This window comes from Diabrotica undecimpunctata, chromosome 7 (genome assembly GCF_040954645.1).
Source record: "Diabrotica undecimpunctata isolate CICGRU chromosome 7, icDiaUnde3, whole genome shotgun sequence".
NCBI classification, from domain to species: Eukaryota; Metazoa; Arthropoda; class Insecta; order Coleoptera; family Chrysomelidae; genus Diabrotica; species Diabrotica undecimpunctata.
In genome coordinates, this window is record NC_092809.1 from 46618433 (window position 1) to 46634805 (window position 16373).

At 31.9% G+C, this 16373-nt stretch overlaps 1 protein-coding gene across 1 annotated transcript in view; it reads left to right on the forward strand.

Annotated features, from left to right (window-relative positions):
- The first annotated feature begins 1457 nt into the window (after positions 1-1457).
- LOC140445287 (armadillo repeat-containing protein 2) overlaps positions 1458-16373 on the forward strand; it is an 87339-nt gene continuing 72423 nt past the window's right edge. Inside the window, exon 1 of the mRNA XM_072537218.1 lies at positions 1458-1700. Within this exon, the coding sequence (XP_072393319.1) occupies positions 1562-1700 (139 nt within the window). The 5' untranslated portion in view covers positions 1458-1561. The remainder of the gene's footprint in view (positions 1701-16373) is intronic.

The window sequence follows — 16373 nt, forward strand, 5'->3', positions numbered from 1 at the left end:
GTGGCATTTATTTCTTAAGTTTCCTGTGTATCTCGAACTTATAATTGGCTTTTTGTATCTGATTCTTCATCAGAAGTTTCGTGAAAGTTATCTTGGCAGTCCTCGTTTGATGCCCATTCATCATCAGAAGGTTTATACATCTCATGACTACTTCCAGACTCGGAGAATGATAATTCTGCATAATATTTAAGTTCTTCCTGTGTAGGTGGCCTTTTCCTTTCCTTTACATACCATACTATAAGACTAATACTACTTATTAGTACCAAAGACTTGTTTACTAAAAGACTAAAGACTAAAAACAGTCAAAGGTTTATTTTACTATAAATAAATGACAAACTAAATATACTTACTATAAGAGACAAAACCAAACAGTCTGTAAAATGAAATAATTAATTTAACTATTATTTTTATCAAAAAACAATATATTTATGCTGGCTGTACCAACAAACACACCTAAAACTCAGCAAATTTCAGGTTGAATAAAATATTTTACGAGGATACACGTGTCTCAAATGATGCAATAGAGGACTGACTGGTAAATTTTTAAATATTATTTAACGACAAACGATCATTTTAGGCTCGTATCCAAGAATAGTGGTACACATATGTACCTGGAGTCTCGAAAGGGTTAATTCTTTATCACTACGTCTTCATTTTTTATTATCTATTGCCTAAAAAATGTTAAAAATTTATAAGAAATGCGATATTTCGGTCAATTGTTTATACATTTTAATTTAGAAACTCTCAAAAGTGAAGAATTAAAGATCTTGATCTACAACTTTATTTAAATAATTTTTCTCTAAAATGTATAAGAAATGTTTTATAGGTAAAACATTATTTTCCCAATTTTGATGATTGTTAAAAAACAAAGCCAAATCAGCTGTAAATCTTCAAAGATTTGTCATCAGTTATCCCTTATATACCTTTTAGAACAACCTTAAAAAATCTGTACAATATTTTTTCAGCTCTTTTTGTTTCTTTTAGGATTTAGACCGAATTAAGAAATAAACTTGGAATAAATTAGGAGTTGAAGCACTCAAAAGATAAAATACAGAATATTGAATTCTAGTCCATAGATGGCAACTAATTAGAATAAATATTTTATGTTATCGATTGCATATAAAATAATAAAAAAAAATTCACTAGAAAGCAGAATATAAGTTTAGCCGAATTAGTGCGAATAAAATAAGATTGTAAAGATTGATTTTTTTTGAAAGTTAGAGAACAATATTTTCCTCTAGTATATCAAGATGTTATTGACAAATTTTAAGGAGACCCATCCAGAAATAAATGTCAATGACTCCCTTCTATCACTAAAAACGCAATAAATTGTTTTCCCTACATTCAGAAATATCGATCCCACTTGCATGTTCACCAGGCGCTCTCCCCGAAATAATCAATATTTTTATTGTTGTCCACATTTCCACCAGTAGACGCTTGTTTTCCACGGTGAGCACATTTCTCGATCCACAGCTAATTTATTTAGAACGCAGTTGTATTCTGGGAAAACCGTTTAGTGAATTTTTCAGAATGGTCGATTCTGTGGAGTGGAACTGAAATTATGGAGTGGAAAAATGGGTCAAACGGTGGTGAAATTATGAAGCTGCAGGGGATCAGCAAAGTATCTCCGGCGTTCTATGAACCTCCCCAAAGGAAGACCAGCGCTGAGATCATCAATGAAGCTAGAGTCGCTATAAGAGGTAATTGATCGTTTATTTATTTATGTTTTGCTATGTTTAATTAAAAGAAAACATATTAAGACTTATTATTATGTAGTATTTACACCATGGTTAAGAAATTACTTCAAAACATTTATCAATATTACTGGCGATACTTAAACATTACTTTAAAAGTAGATTTGAAGAAAAATACTGGGTATATTTGAACATTTGAAAAGGAAATCAATCAGACACAACAACAATTCAAATTATTAACGATATTTTTTTTAATGACGAGTGAAACACAAAACATAGAAAAATTAGCATGAGCGAAGATTACCTGCCAGTGCTGGTACCTTCCTAATTCAATTTAACTAAAATAGTATTTAAAAATTTTTCTTATATTCTAAACACTTAATTTACGAAATCTATGTGGTAGGTCCAAGGGTTTGTGGCTCTTAACTCTTCTCACTTCTCTGCTGTTGTCCTGAATGTTTACCGTTGACCTTCTAACCGCTTTAAATGACTATAACTACACTTTTTTATTTTTTCGCGCACAATACTCACTGAGACATCACGTAGTATTACTTCATTATGGAGGTAGTATGGTGTATTAGCAATCTACCTAAGGACCTTCGATTGGAACCTCTGCAGGATTTCAATATTGGATTCGCTTGAGCACCTCCACAGTTGAATGCCATAGGTTCAGATGAGTTTTAGAATTACAGATCTTCTTCTAAGTAGCTAGTAAAGTTGTTGTAATTTTAATTTAAGTAGTCTATCAAGATGAATTACAAACTATTTTGCCTCAGATTGTGGTATATCTTAACTGTTTAGTTGTACAGGTGGGCATGTCAGACGTTTAGTTATGGAAATAACATGGTTTGATTTACTTTCGGTAACCCTGATTTGCCATTCCCTTAACCACATCTGAATGGTGTTTAAGTGGACTTGTAACCTTTTAGATGCTTCGATCGAATTGTGGGACGAGAGGATGACGATGTCATCAGCAAATGTTGCCAAGAAACTGATCAGAAGTGGATAGGTCGGCCGTGTACAATAGATATAAGAGTGGACTAAGCACACTACCTTGAGTTAATAGGTCTTAATGCTGTTAATAAGGTACCGTATTTTATCTGGAAATATCTGTCTGTTATTTAGGATTCGAATATCCTATAGTATTCAGATGGCAGTTGTTGTTTAATTTTATACAGCAAACCTGTATACCACACTTTATCAAAAGCCTGTGTGATGTTTAAAAAGACTGCAGAACAATAGCGCTTCTCCTCCAAATCCTGGATCCTGTCAGTCTGTCAACTGCAGCGTGTTTTTGTCCAAAGCCAAATTAGTAGTCAGGAACTAAGCAGTTTTCTTCTAGGAAAAAGCTTAATTTCTTTTTAGTAGTAGTAGTAGTAAATCAAGGAAATCTAGGAGTTTTCCTCCGTCTGTTGGCCAATATGTAGGTTCACATGTAGAATAATTTTTGAGTTTATTAATATGAATTGCTTGAAGTAGTTGTCTGCTACTTGAGTTCTAAAATCTATAGCACCAAAAAGGATGTTTCCCATTGTAATTACCACCGGCTAGACACCTCGATCCAAGTGATAAAATTGAGAAAATTGATTTATTTTTATTGTGTGCTTGGGAGGGCAATATCATAATGATATAGTGATTGACCCACTCCAGTCTTTAATCACTATGTTTGTGGCCCGCAGGTGCGGTATTTTAGTTGCCTGTAGTTCGTAATGTTTTATACTGCTTATAATAATTATGGCTGAACCTACATGTGAAGTATCATTAGGATGATTTGTGGCATATAATTTATAGTTTGGCACTTTCCGGTAAATTTTACCTGTAAAGTGCGTTTTGAAAATAAGCATTATATCAATTTTTTAAAATGTTTTTAACTCTTGGCTGTATTGAGCCATACCGTTGGCATTCCATATTGTCAGTTTAAGTATAATAGCCATTTAAATGATTCTGGATTCGAGTACCGCCAGACGGCTTGACAAATTATCTAATCCATCTGCTAATCTAGTCATAATGTTTTCAAGTTTATTTATAATTGTGCACATATGAGTCTGATTATTTGGCTGAATCTGCGTAGTTTGAATCTGCATGTTTTGTGTTGTGGTTTGTTGAGATGCTGGTATTCTCTGAGTTACCTGTGTGTATGTTAAATTTGGTTGTCGTAGTTGATGTTGACTATTGGCACTAGGTTGTTTTTTTCTTAGGGCTGAACATTTCCTTGTAGACATTGTACCCCTTGTAATTTGCGGGATGGCTTCCTTTACATAGTGTGCAAGTTGCTGGAGTTTGTCTACCTTTCATGCAATCTTTAGAAAGATGACCTTGGTCACATCTGACAGATCGAGTAAGTCTGTTACAAAAGGATTTTGCGTGACCATAAAAGTGGCATCTCATAAAGTGTGGAGCTTTAAACTGGACTATCATGTTTTGCAAAACTTTGATTTCATATATATCCTTAGCCTTATCGTTTGTATTAGGTTCAAGATCAATATAAATATTGATAATGGTTTTCTTGAAATTCTGTGTCTGATGTTTGAAAGGTTTCTAATTTTATGATCATGTCCTTTGATCTCAGCGTAGGTAAGATATCAATCGAATAGTGCACATTTTTCAGGACCACCCTATAACGACGCTCTTGCTTGGTTGATAAGTATGGAATTCAACTTCTCTGTTAATATTGTTATTATGTTTGAATAGTCACTTTTTTTGTTCGATAAAACTTTGATTTGATTATTTCCAATTATTTTAGAACTATAGCCATCTTTAACAACAGAGTTTATTACGGTTGCAAAATCATTCACATTTAGTACATTGGGAATACATAGTGGGGGTTTATTTTCTGTGTGTCACTACTTTTGTTGCTTGTGTGTTCGGTTTCCAAGTTCTCTTCGTGAAGTGCTTGAAAGCAGTTATGAAGATTTGTTTTCTGAACAAAATTAGACAATGCTTTTTGATTGGACTTTCTTATTGGATTTTCTGTACTTCGTTTTTTCTTCCGGGTTGGGTCTGTGTGCCATTGTGTTTCATCATCGGTTGTTTACACTCTCTCTTCATTATTGCAATCAATGTAATGCTGCATCTGAGAACTTTGCGATAATGTTTGTTGCATAGTTTGGCTTAGAGGGTTATGGGGGTAATATCGTTGATATATTATGGGTTATGATTCTATCTGGACCTGTGATGTTAACGTATTCGGAATTTGTTGAACAAAACATTGCGCTGGCTGTATATTTTGTTGTTGTAACACAGTTGAGGACTGCGTTGGTTGAAGCATGCTGGGAGCATATTGAATATTTCTAGGCTGTTGTTGTGGCCCCGTGTTAATACATTTCTATCATTATATCATTTTCTATTGGATTCTTTTTCTATTGTTGGATGTATCTCAGCTTCGGTCTTCCTTTTGTTTTTTTTTCCTACTGACACTTGTTTGTTTATTTTGTTTGGTATTTCGCCTTCTTCCATTCTTTTCACATGTTCCATCAAACGCAGCCAACAAATTTTAATGAATGTATATATATATATATATATATATATATATATATATATATATATATATATAATGAACCAGAAGTATTTGCTGACAACGTAAGGAAGTAAACGTTAAATAGTGGGTTTGCAGCAATAAAAATGAAATGTGTACTCTTTTAAATTTTTATTCCAAGCTTTCGGACATTGGTTATGTCCTTCATCAGGGAGCTACAAATGTGATTAAGAATATTAAGGACATAACCAATGTCCGAAAGCTTGGAATAAAAATTTAAAAGAGTACACATTTCATTTTTATTGCTGCAAACCCACTATTTAACGTTTACTTCTTTATATATATATATATATATATATTATTTATATATATTATATATATTATATAATATATATATATATATATATATATATATATATATATATATATATATATATATGACAGATATTAAGAATGAATATGTAGGGGAGGCTACACCATAATTGGTAGAATATGCTGAGAATGATGACGATGATGATAATGTCATATATTTATATATATATATATATATATATATATATACGAGTATATATATAATATATAGATAGATATATATTATATATATATATATATATATATATATAAATATGTAGGTATATATATATATACATATATATTGGACTCCAATAAGTTATATTGCTTCCGGTCTTTCTCTGTACATGTTAGTACATAATAAGCCGTTTTTTCTATATTTCTTCTACGATGGTGGTTTTTCGTTCCATGATTTGTCTTCTTTCATTTGTTACATTAATCTTAACAATTTTACAATACACAATAAAATACAACATAACATCACCTGGCCATATAAGATCACCTGGTCAGATACAAGAGGACGCAACTCTATGATTGACTACATTATAACAAACAGACAAATACACCCCAAGAATAGAATAGATGTGCGGGCTCTATCTTCCGCCAATGTGGGATCCGACCATGGCCTGGTACTAGGGAAAATAAATATAGCAATCACCACACAAGGCAAGCGAAATACAAAAGTAGAAGAAAAGTTAAACATAGAAAGCTTAGAAGAAGAAGGGACACAAAACTTGTATAGAAACAGACTACCAGAAAAGCTAAACAGCCATAACCTAGAGACTAAAAAGAATATAGAAGAAACTTGGAAAATTATTAAAAAATATATCCTACAAGCAGCGGAAGAAGCTTTAGGTAAAAGAAAAGTTAACAAAAATAAACGGGAATACAAAGCACCATGGTACGACGAAAGGGTGAAAGCACTAGCAAATGAAAAGAAACAAGATTTCCTAACATATAAAGGAGTGAAGACACCGGAGGCACGAGAAGACTACGTGAGAATCAAGAATAGAGTAAACCAAGAAATAGATAACATCAAAAAAGAACACTGTGAGAAATTTACCAAAGATCTGGAATACGACCTCTATGGATTCCAGAAAAAGGTGTCGAAGATGATAAGGGGACAAAAAACAGAAATTAATGAATTTGTACGCATAGATAACATTACGGAGGAACAATGGACTGAACATTTCACGAAATTATATGGAGAAGGAGAAGAAGAGAACAGAGAAAGAATCATTAACGAAACTCACGATAGAATACTAATATCAGAAGAAGAACTACAAGAACGAATAAAAAAATTAAAAAACAGAAAAGCGCCTGGTCCTGATAAGATAAACACTGAACTGCTAAAATATGGAGGAACAACACTACACAAATGGCTGCTAAAATTATTCGTCGATATAATAAATACCGGAGTAGTACCAGAGGAATGGAAGGAAAGTCTCCTGCTACCGATACTTAAAAAGAGAGACTCGAGAAATCCCAAAAATTATACAGGCATTAGTCTGATAAATAGTACATTAAAATTGTTAACGGCAGTCATAAAAGATAAAATCGAGGAAAAAGCGAACATGGCAGATGAACAACAAGTCTTCTGGAAGAACCGCAGCACAATAGACGCCATTTTTAATAACAGACAAATAATAGAGAAGTCTACTGAATATGGAAAACCAGCATACATGTGCTTTGTAGATTTAAAAAGTGCTTTTGATAGGGTGAAGCGAAATGACATCTTAAATTTATTACAAGCTGAACAAATAGACCATAAGATAATAAGGACAATTAATGAAATTAACAAGAACAACAAGACCAGATTTATAATGCCAAAAGGGAAACAGAATGCATAGAACTAAAAGGCGGAATTCGTCAAGAAGACTCGCTCAACCCATTGTTATTCAATATGGTGATGAATCAAATAATTCACGAAGTAAAAAAACGACACGGATACCACATGGGAGCGCATAAAATCACGATACTATGCTATGCCGATGATGCAGTACTAATTGCTGATAACGAAGATAACCTACAAAAGCAGCTCCACACCTTCAATATCACAGCAAACAAACTTGATATGAGAATATCAGTAGAAACAATTAAATGTATAGTGATCAGTAAAGAGCGGCGTAGATGCAAACTAGAAATAGACGGCAAAATTGTAGAACAAGTAATGAAATTCAATTACCTAGGAGTAGAGATCACTAGTGACAGGGATATAAGAACAGAGACCACAAGGCAAGCATCAAAAGCGTCAAGAGTAAGTGGTTGCCTCCGAGAAACCATATGGAGAAACAAATATCTGACCACGGAAAGCAAATTGAAAGTATACAAGACAACAGTAAGACCAATCCTAACATATGCAGCGGAGACAAGGACCGATACAAGAAAGACGAAACAACAAATCAAAAATATCGAAATGAAAGTAATAAGATCAATAGCGGGCACATCATTAAGAGATAGACAAACCAACAGAAGTATACGTGAACAATGCAAAATTCAAAATATTAACAGGTGGATAAAAACAAGAAAAAAAAAACTGGAACGAACATCTGTAAAAACAACAAGCTGTATAGCAAAAGACCCGTTGGAAGGCCGCCAAAAAGGTGGAAAGATAATGTACAGTCAACAACGACTGAAACAGAATAAGAGGCAGACAAACAGGAGTAATCCTAGTCGCGCGAAGAAGAAGAAGAAGAAGAAGAAGAAGAAGACAATAAAATACTAGAAGAATGGAGGACTAGCAATCTAATTATATTATTCAAAAAGGGCGATAAGAAACAATCAGGACACTATTGAGGTATTAATTTGTTAAATACTTTACTGAAAATTACAACTAAAATTTTGCAAGAACGAATAATTTAGCTCATAAACTGTAACAATGATTTCGTACGGGAAGGTCGTATACAGTTGCAATATTCGTCATAAAACGGATTACAGAGAAAGCATTAGAATACAATAGACTCGCATTCCTATCTTTGATCGACTTGAAGTAGGCATTTAATAGAGTAAGACTTAAATAATATAATACATCTCTTATATAATAAAAACATCCCGCTGGATATTACAAAACAATTGAAAACGTCTATCAAAACGATAAGATAGAAGTCAGAATGAATGGACAACTTACGAAAAATCTAGATACAGACAATATAATAAGACAGGGGATTCATCAGCCCTATGCTATTTAATCTAATTATGAATAAAGTCATAGTATCAATAAAGGGAAAGGATACTGTCCAATCAAAAATTAATCTATTAATTTGTAATCTCACATTAATCTTAATTTCCTGAATTTTAATAGTTTCACCGTGTATAATTGTGAAACATATCGATTAGTAGCTTAATTACAATTTGTTCAACTGCAAACTATAGATTGCCTAATAGGTATTGAGAAAACTTGCAATCATTTCCTCGGTTCAAATTATATTTGCCAGCAGAAAGACGGTATAAGATTATTTATATACATTTGTATTTGCCAGCTTTCAAAAGTCAACGGTTTTTGTTCTATGCAGAAGGCCATACACTTATTTGATGAGTCGTAGCATTTTAGTGAGAATATAAATATAGCTTCGGGACTAGTTTGGGATGAAGTCTATTACAAATTTTTACCTCAACAACAACTGTAGTGTAATAATTCAGTAGCTGTCAATAAAACTATATTTTACTCCACGACTTCAACATTTTATTTTATCATCGTCGATCGAGAAGAATCGGACACACGGAATTAGAAAAAAATTATAATTACATTCGAATTGTCTAATAATGAATGGGGACCAATGTAATTAAAATTCTTTATTTCGCAGACGATGCAATATTGATAGCCAAAAATAAAGATAGCCTTGAAAAACTAGTTCACAGATTGATTACAAAAGCAAAAATTTAACATAGCGATTTCATCTTAGAAAACTACAATAGTAATCAGTAAAGAACCAATAAGAAGTGAACTGGAAGTCGATTAAATAAAGTACTTATGGATTACATTGTCCTCTATTAGACACGTTGAAAAAGAAGTAAGAGATCAAGTATAAAGAGCAAATAGATTATCAGGATACTTTAATAATACCAACATATAACTACCAAAAATACCAATATAATATACCAACAATAAGAATGTTTAAGGCTAGTATAAGATCAACAATGACGAACGTATCAGAAACAAGACTCGACAGCCAAAGCACAGAGAGATCAAAAGAGAGAACAAAATTTAATACGGTATAAATGAACTAACACTAAATCGAAAAAAAGAATGGTACAATCAAATCAGTAGAATTGCGGACACAAGAGTATTTAAAATAGCAAGGGACAAATCGCCAAGTGGTAGAAGAATGCAAGACCGGCCGACCACGCAAGAGATGGAGCCACAATCTTTCATAGATCATAGTCAATCTTTGAATATTTACTCGATGCTTTTAATTTTATACATAAAAGTTCTATAATTAATGATCATCGTGGTTTAAGAGTTAAATAAAAAAACGGGTGTGGCAGTCCAGTGGGACTGCCGGTAGAAGTTACACTTCTATACACGCATTCGCCGTTACAAATTTATTTGGGAGTCAATCTGCTGAATCATTACATATGTACTGCTATAGGTAAGACATAGCAGAAAGAGAAACAGAATTAATAACAACTTACTAACAATTAATAAACAACATTTGACCTGTAATAGGAGTATAGTAAATGAAGGATTGAATCAATATTTTTATGAAAATGTATATTTTTATTTTCATATATGTATGAAAGGAGTTGAATGCAAAAATTTTTTTACACATACTCTGCAGTAAAATTCATTGTTTATTTTGTTATTAATATAAAAATACAATACAATACGCTGCAACATAATTCAATATAATAATACAATATATATTAATACCCAATATTCATAAGTATTTAAAAATGACAATGATATACATAAAAAAAATACACTACAATACAGTGCAACATAATTCAATATAATAATACAATACAAATTAAAATGCAATATTCATAAGTATTTAAAAATGACAATAATATACATAACTTTTCTACTTACGCATATGTTTAATTTACCATGTAATAATATTAATAAAAAAGTCCTGCCCGACTGAGATTCGAACCCCGGTCTCCCGCGTGACAGGCGGGGATACTGACTACTATACTATCGAGGACATGACACAATTGTATTTCAAAATTGACAGTTCTGGGTCATACAGTGATTAATAGAGATTATTATTTTGAAATACAAAAGACTAATATAATTATGAACATTTAATAAATAATACAAAACATATCACATAAATAATAATATTAATAAATATTTTATTATATATATATATATATATATATATATATATATATATATATAATATTATATGTATATATATATATATATATATATATATATATATATATAATATTATATGTATATATATATATATATATATATATATATATATATAATATTAAATATATATACAAAAGGAACATTTTTATATTCGAGAGAGGAAGAGAGAGAAAATATATCTTCTGTCTCTCCCTTACTCATTATCTTACATATGTAATGATTTCACAGATTCACTCCCATACAAATTTCCAACGTGGAGCGCGCGTATGGAAGTATAACTTCAAAAATCATTTATTGTCATGCCTATTATATTTTATTGTATTATCCAACAGAAGAATAAATTTTAACTTAAAATTCTTTATATTCATTAGAGAAACGTAAATGATAATCAAACGATTTCCCTTGTTATCAAACAAGCCATAGCTATAGCTGCTATAAGCTGAAACCGTCCACGTTAGTTGCTGAAACATTGCCGATTCCTACGTCCTTGAGTATACAGTCAATGTAAAACACGACAAATTTGTAAAATTACCATCTTTACTATCGTCATGCAACGTCTCTAACGAAAAGGCTAATAATAATAGCTTATCGTTACACGAACAGGCAATATTTTTTACCTACAACAAAAACTACTTTTCTAGATCATTTTTTTACGTTTAACAAGGGGAACAACCTTTTTGTCGGGAAACTTTATTCAGTATTTAAAACTTTTCGTTCTTAGGTTCTGCTGACCAAAGGCATTCACCTCCAGCACGCAAAATATCGACTTAATCAAGAAACGACAACTTTGACCTTTATCGCACTTTTGTTACAGGGATTTTCTGCTAATATATCAAATTTAATCGTCAAGGAACATTAACCCGACGTATACGAAAGAAAACGAAAATTTGGTAGAAACAGGTGGTCGGTTTTATATTGTTCCCACGTTCTACTAACATTGATTGGAAAGGAAATTTAAACAGGAGGCATTGATACCGATCTGTCCCAGTAAATATTTCCACTAGATACAAAAGTTTTGATAATCCAAAAAGCTCGAGAATATAAAGTTTCGTTTTACTGGAAACTTTATAGACAGCGATAGTGGTTAAATGTTAAAACAAACTATTCAAAAACTTATCAAAAAATGTGTTTAATTTATTACCAATTCTGTCTATTATATGTACATAATTAATTTATCAAATAATATAGTGAAATAATGGACGAGCTTTCGGTTATTATTACTCTTTATAATTCAGTAGAATTAGAAAAAAGCTCTTTGTAATTCACAACAGCTTTCCATTTGGAAAATTCGATTGATTTGTTGATTAAGTAAACAAAACTTAATTTCGTTCACATTAATGAAGTGGAATAATGTTAAAACAACGATTCAATTAAAAAAAAAACGCAAAAATAAATTATAGAATAGAAATAATAATAAAAAAGCTTATTGGCAAATTTCTTTTGATCTAGGACTTTTTTTATATCAATTTCTTTTTATGGTTATTATAGCCCAAAATCTCTTCTTCTTTTAAAGCGTCGTAGAATCATTGTAATTTTATGATTTTCTGTCCTATAGCGTTTTAGAATATATATATATATATATATATATATATATATATATATATATATATTGTTGTACTTTTGAATGTCCATAAGCAATAAAAAACCGATATACAAATTTTATTACTTAAATAAAAATTAAAATTATTGATATTTCATAAAGACACGGGCATATGAATTTTCAAACATCCTGTATAAGACAAAATATGTATTTTAAGTTGTTCGAAGAATTGTTCATTAGGCCTCAGAGACAAGACTTTCAAATATTATCGATAAGAAATTTAAATAAGTCGGTTATTGTGAAATGGTTTTACCCGGAATAAAAGTGTATATAGAAAGTGTTGAACAATGGACCGGGATTTGCGGTGGTTTTCTCCCCGAAAGATTATATCGGTAAAAGTTTATGAACAAAAGACATTGAATTGAGAAACAGGTATCGTTTGTAGCTATTAGTAAGAAATATTTGTAAAGTAGATAGATTTAGTTAGAATAATTAAAGAAGATTTGTTTTCTGGAATTACCCGAATGACGTTTTATAGAGAGAGTTGGGTGGTAACGATATACTCACAAGAGGTGGATGATTTTTATTGGTCAAATTTTGAATGCAAGGAGGTTTGGTTTTGGCTATGAGATAGGAGAGAGAAAAAAAGGTTAGTTAGTCAGTTTTCGTCGTCCAAGAAGGAAGGAGCTTTGTGATTTGTGTTTGTTTGAAGTCCCGAAGACGTAATTTACCGGGTGTGTTTATTTGCGGTGGAAAAGCTGACCAGTGTGAGGAACGGGGTACAGAGAGATAGAAAACCAAAGGGCCTAAGAATATTAATAGCAGACGAAGCCGGAAACATTTGGAGATACAAGGACAGATAGGAGAAAGGTGTACGTCATCTGGACCACAATAGGAGCAGAAGCAGAGAAAGGATTTTTTTGTTGTGGCGTGGCCATAGAATTGCAACGGCAGAGAAGGAAAGGTCAGTCAAATTTCATTAGAGCCGGAGTGTGATTTTCATTTATTAATTAAGTAAATTGAATAAATAATAGAGACAGTTAATTTTGCGATCACTAAAAAAAAAAGGAATTATAAAAAGAGCTTAGTTATAACACATATTAAAAATCAATGTAAAATAACATTTGGGTCCATGATAGAAAACAACTTCTCATATATTTAAAGTTAGTATATTGCAAATATTACAGGATTGATTGTTGTATAAAATTTCATTAAAATAAAGGACATCTCACATATAGTTCAGTTGAAATTCTATGTATTTTATTCAGGTCATATTACCTATCCCGATTAGGACGCCAATTGGAAAATATTTTGAATCCACGATCAAAGGTAAATCGTACAATTTAAATAGCCTGAGATTGTAATTAATTAATGCTGATTTATTGTGATTAATTGGAGATTAGTTCATTTAATAAATATAGACAGGATTTTTCCTAAGTAAGCAATATAATACAATTTAAATAGCATAACAAAATGGCCCCCAACGTGTAAAGCTTTGAAAAATATTTCTAGTTGGCAAATTTGAAAGGATAGGAGTAGACGAGCAGATATTTGAAAGTTTATATGCCGGGGATAAAGTGAAATATTATGTAAAAATTGAGGACATAAAGATTATATATTTTTTTTAAGATACAATTTACCATAATTGATTTATTCGTGATATTGACAATTTATAGGTTACCATAATTGATTTATTTGTGTGATATTTAAATTTGATAATTTTACCATACTTGAATGATTTGATTGATTTTGACATTTGATATTTTACCATTTGATTTATTTGTGGGATATTGAAATTTGATACTCGTACTCAAGAGTTATTACATTTGAACAGGAAAAGTCCCGTTTGTTGCAACAGACCAGTAGAATTTTATATTTGGCGGGGAAATTATTGCACAAATTTCAAAGTTTCATATTTGGCGGGGATAAATAATCTAACGAACATGTCGGCCACAAGGAGTCAAAGCAAAACGCAAGAAAGGAAAGAGGATAAGATAGAAGAGGAAACAATTATTGATGAAGGATCGGATAATGAAGGAAATGCTACAATAATGGAGGAAAGAAAAGAAACAGGGATGTTAGAAAAATTATTAGCTATGATGCAAATACAGACACAACAAATACAAGAATCGTCACAAAAAATGGATAAAAATCAACTGGAAACAAAACACATAATGGATGAATCACAACAAAGAACGGAACAAAAATTGGACAATTTGGAAGAAAACCAAAGAAAAATGGAACAAAAAATGGAAACGCGTATGGACAAATATGAAAACGAAATAAAAGTCTGTTTAGAAAGAAGTAGGGAAGAAACAGAGAGGAAAATAGAATTGCAGAGAGAAGAAATCGAAACTAAAATGAAGGATATTCAGAGTATGCAAAAAAGGGAATTAGAACAGATAGAAATAAAATTTGAAAATGCGCTACAAGAAGACCGGAACGAAACGGAAAGGAGATTTAAACAAATTGCAGAGATGGAGATAAGAGGAGTAGAAAGAAAGGAAGTCATCGTACATAGCACAGAAGACGTAAAAGTACGATTTGGCGGGGATATAAGGAAAATACACCCAGTGCCTTTTATAAATAACCTAAAGGAAAAAGTCAAATACATAGGACCGTTTGCAACAGCAAAGGAAACCATCAGAAACCATCTCACAGAAGAGGCAAATCTTTGGTTTGTCAGCAAGGAAGAAGAATTGGACAATTGGCAAGATTTTGAGAGAAGATTCTTAAATTATTTCTGGGGAAAAATCCAGCAACTACAAGTAAATAAAGAGTTACAAAATGGAAAATACCATGAGAGGATGGGCGTATCAGAAAAGATGTACGCATTACAACTCTATAATAATGCAAAACATTTGCAATATAATTATTCATCAGAACAATTGGTAGAGTTGATATCGCGACATTTTGAAGATACCTTGGAAGACCACATAAATCTCCAAAATTACAAGGACATTGACAGCTTATGTCAATTTTTGCAAATGAGAGAATCACATAGGCATGAAAGAAGAGAAAGAAGACCGCAAGAAAATTATAGACAAAGAGAAAACCAAGAATATAGAGATAGAGGTCAAAATTTTAGAAGAGATTATACAAGACGAGAATTCATACCTAGACGGGGATATGAAAATAGACCGAACGGAAGAGAGAATTATGAACCCAGAACCCAGAGATGGAATGAAAACAGGGATCGGGAAAATCAGAGTAGAAATAACCGCCCATACCAAGGAAACAGATACAATAACCCACGGAATGAACAGGAATCTCGCGGTAATCGATACGGGAATGATAGACCAAAAGAGAACAGAAGAGAAATAAATAATATGCAAAGAGAAGAAAATGAATATGAGAGAGAAGATGACGGGAGAGAAAACACAGAAGAACAACAGGCGTGTTTTCAAGAAGGCGCTCACTAAAAACGAAGAAACAAACAGGAATTTTTTGTCACCCCAAGGAATTTATTAAACTGGCAGGAAACAATGAAAAGAGAAATGGAGTTAATTTAAAATTTGTGGATGGATTTATAAATGAGAAACCAATTAAAATTATGATAGACACAGGCTCTGAAATAACACTGGTCAACAGAAAATTAATCGAAGAAGTAAATTTAACAAGTCTAATTTATAAAATACCTAGGGTGAATTTAGTGGGCGCAAATAAACGGACATTGGCAACAATAAATGAAGGTATACGAGTAATGGTACGATTGAAAAAAAATATGTATGCACTTCAATGTGTAATAATGCCGAATATGTCACATGACATGATTGTAGGCGTTGACGAATTAACGGAAAAACATGTAGTGATCGACTTCAAAACCAATACGATGAAAATAACCAAGGAAAAAGAAGAAGAACAGGATAAGGAACAAGAGAAACAAATTACGGACGAATCAGAGAAAGAACAAACGGTGGAAATGAACCTGGCGACGAAGAAAGGAAAAGGAAGAAAGAGGGGAAAAGGTCTGAAAAAGATCAAAGAAAAAAA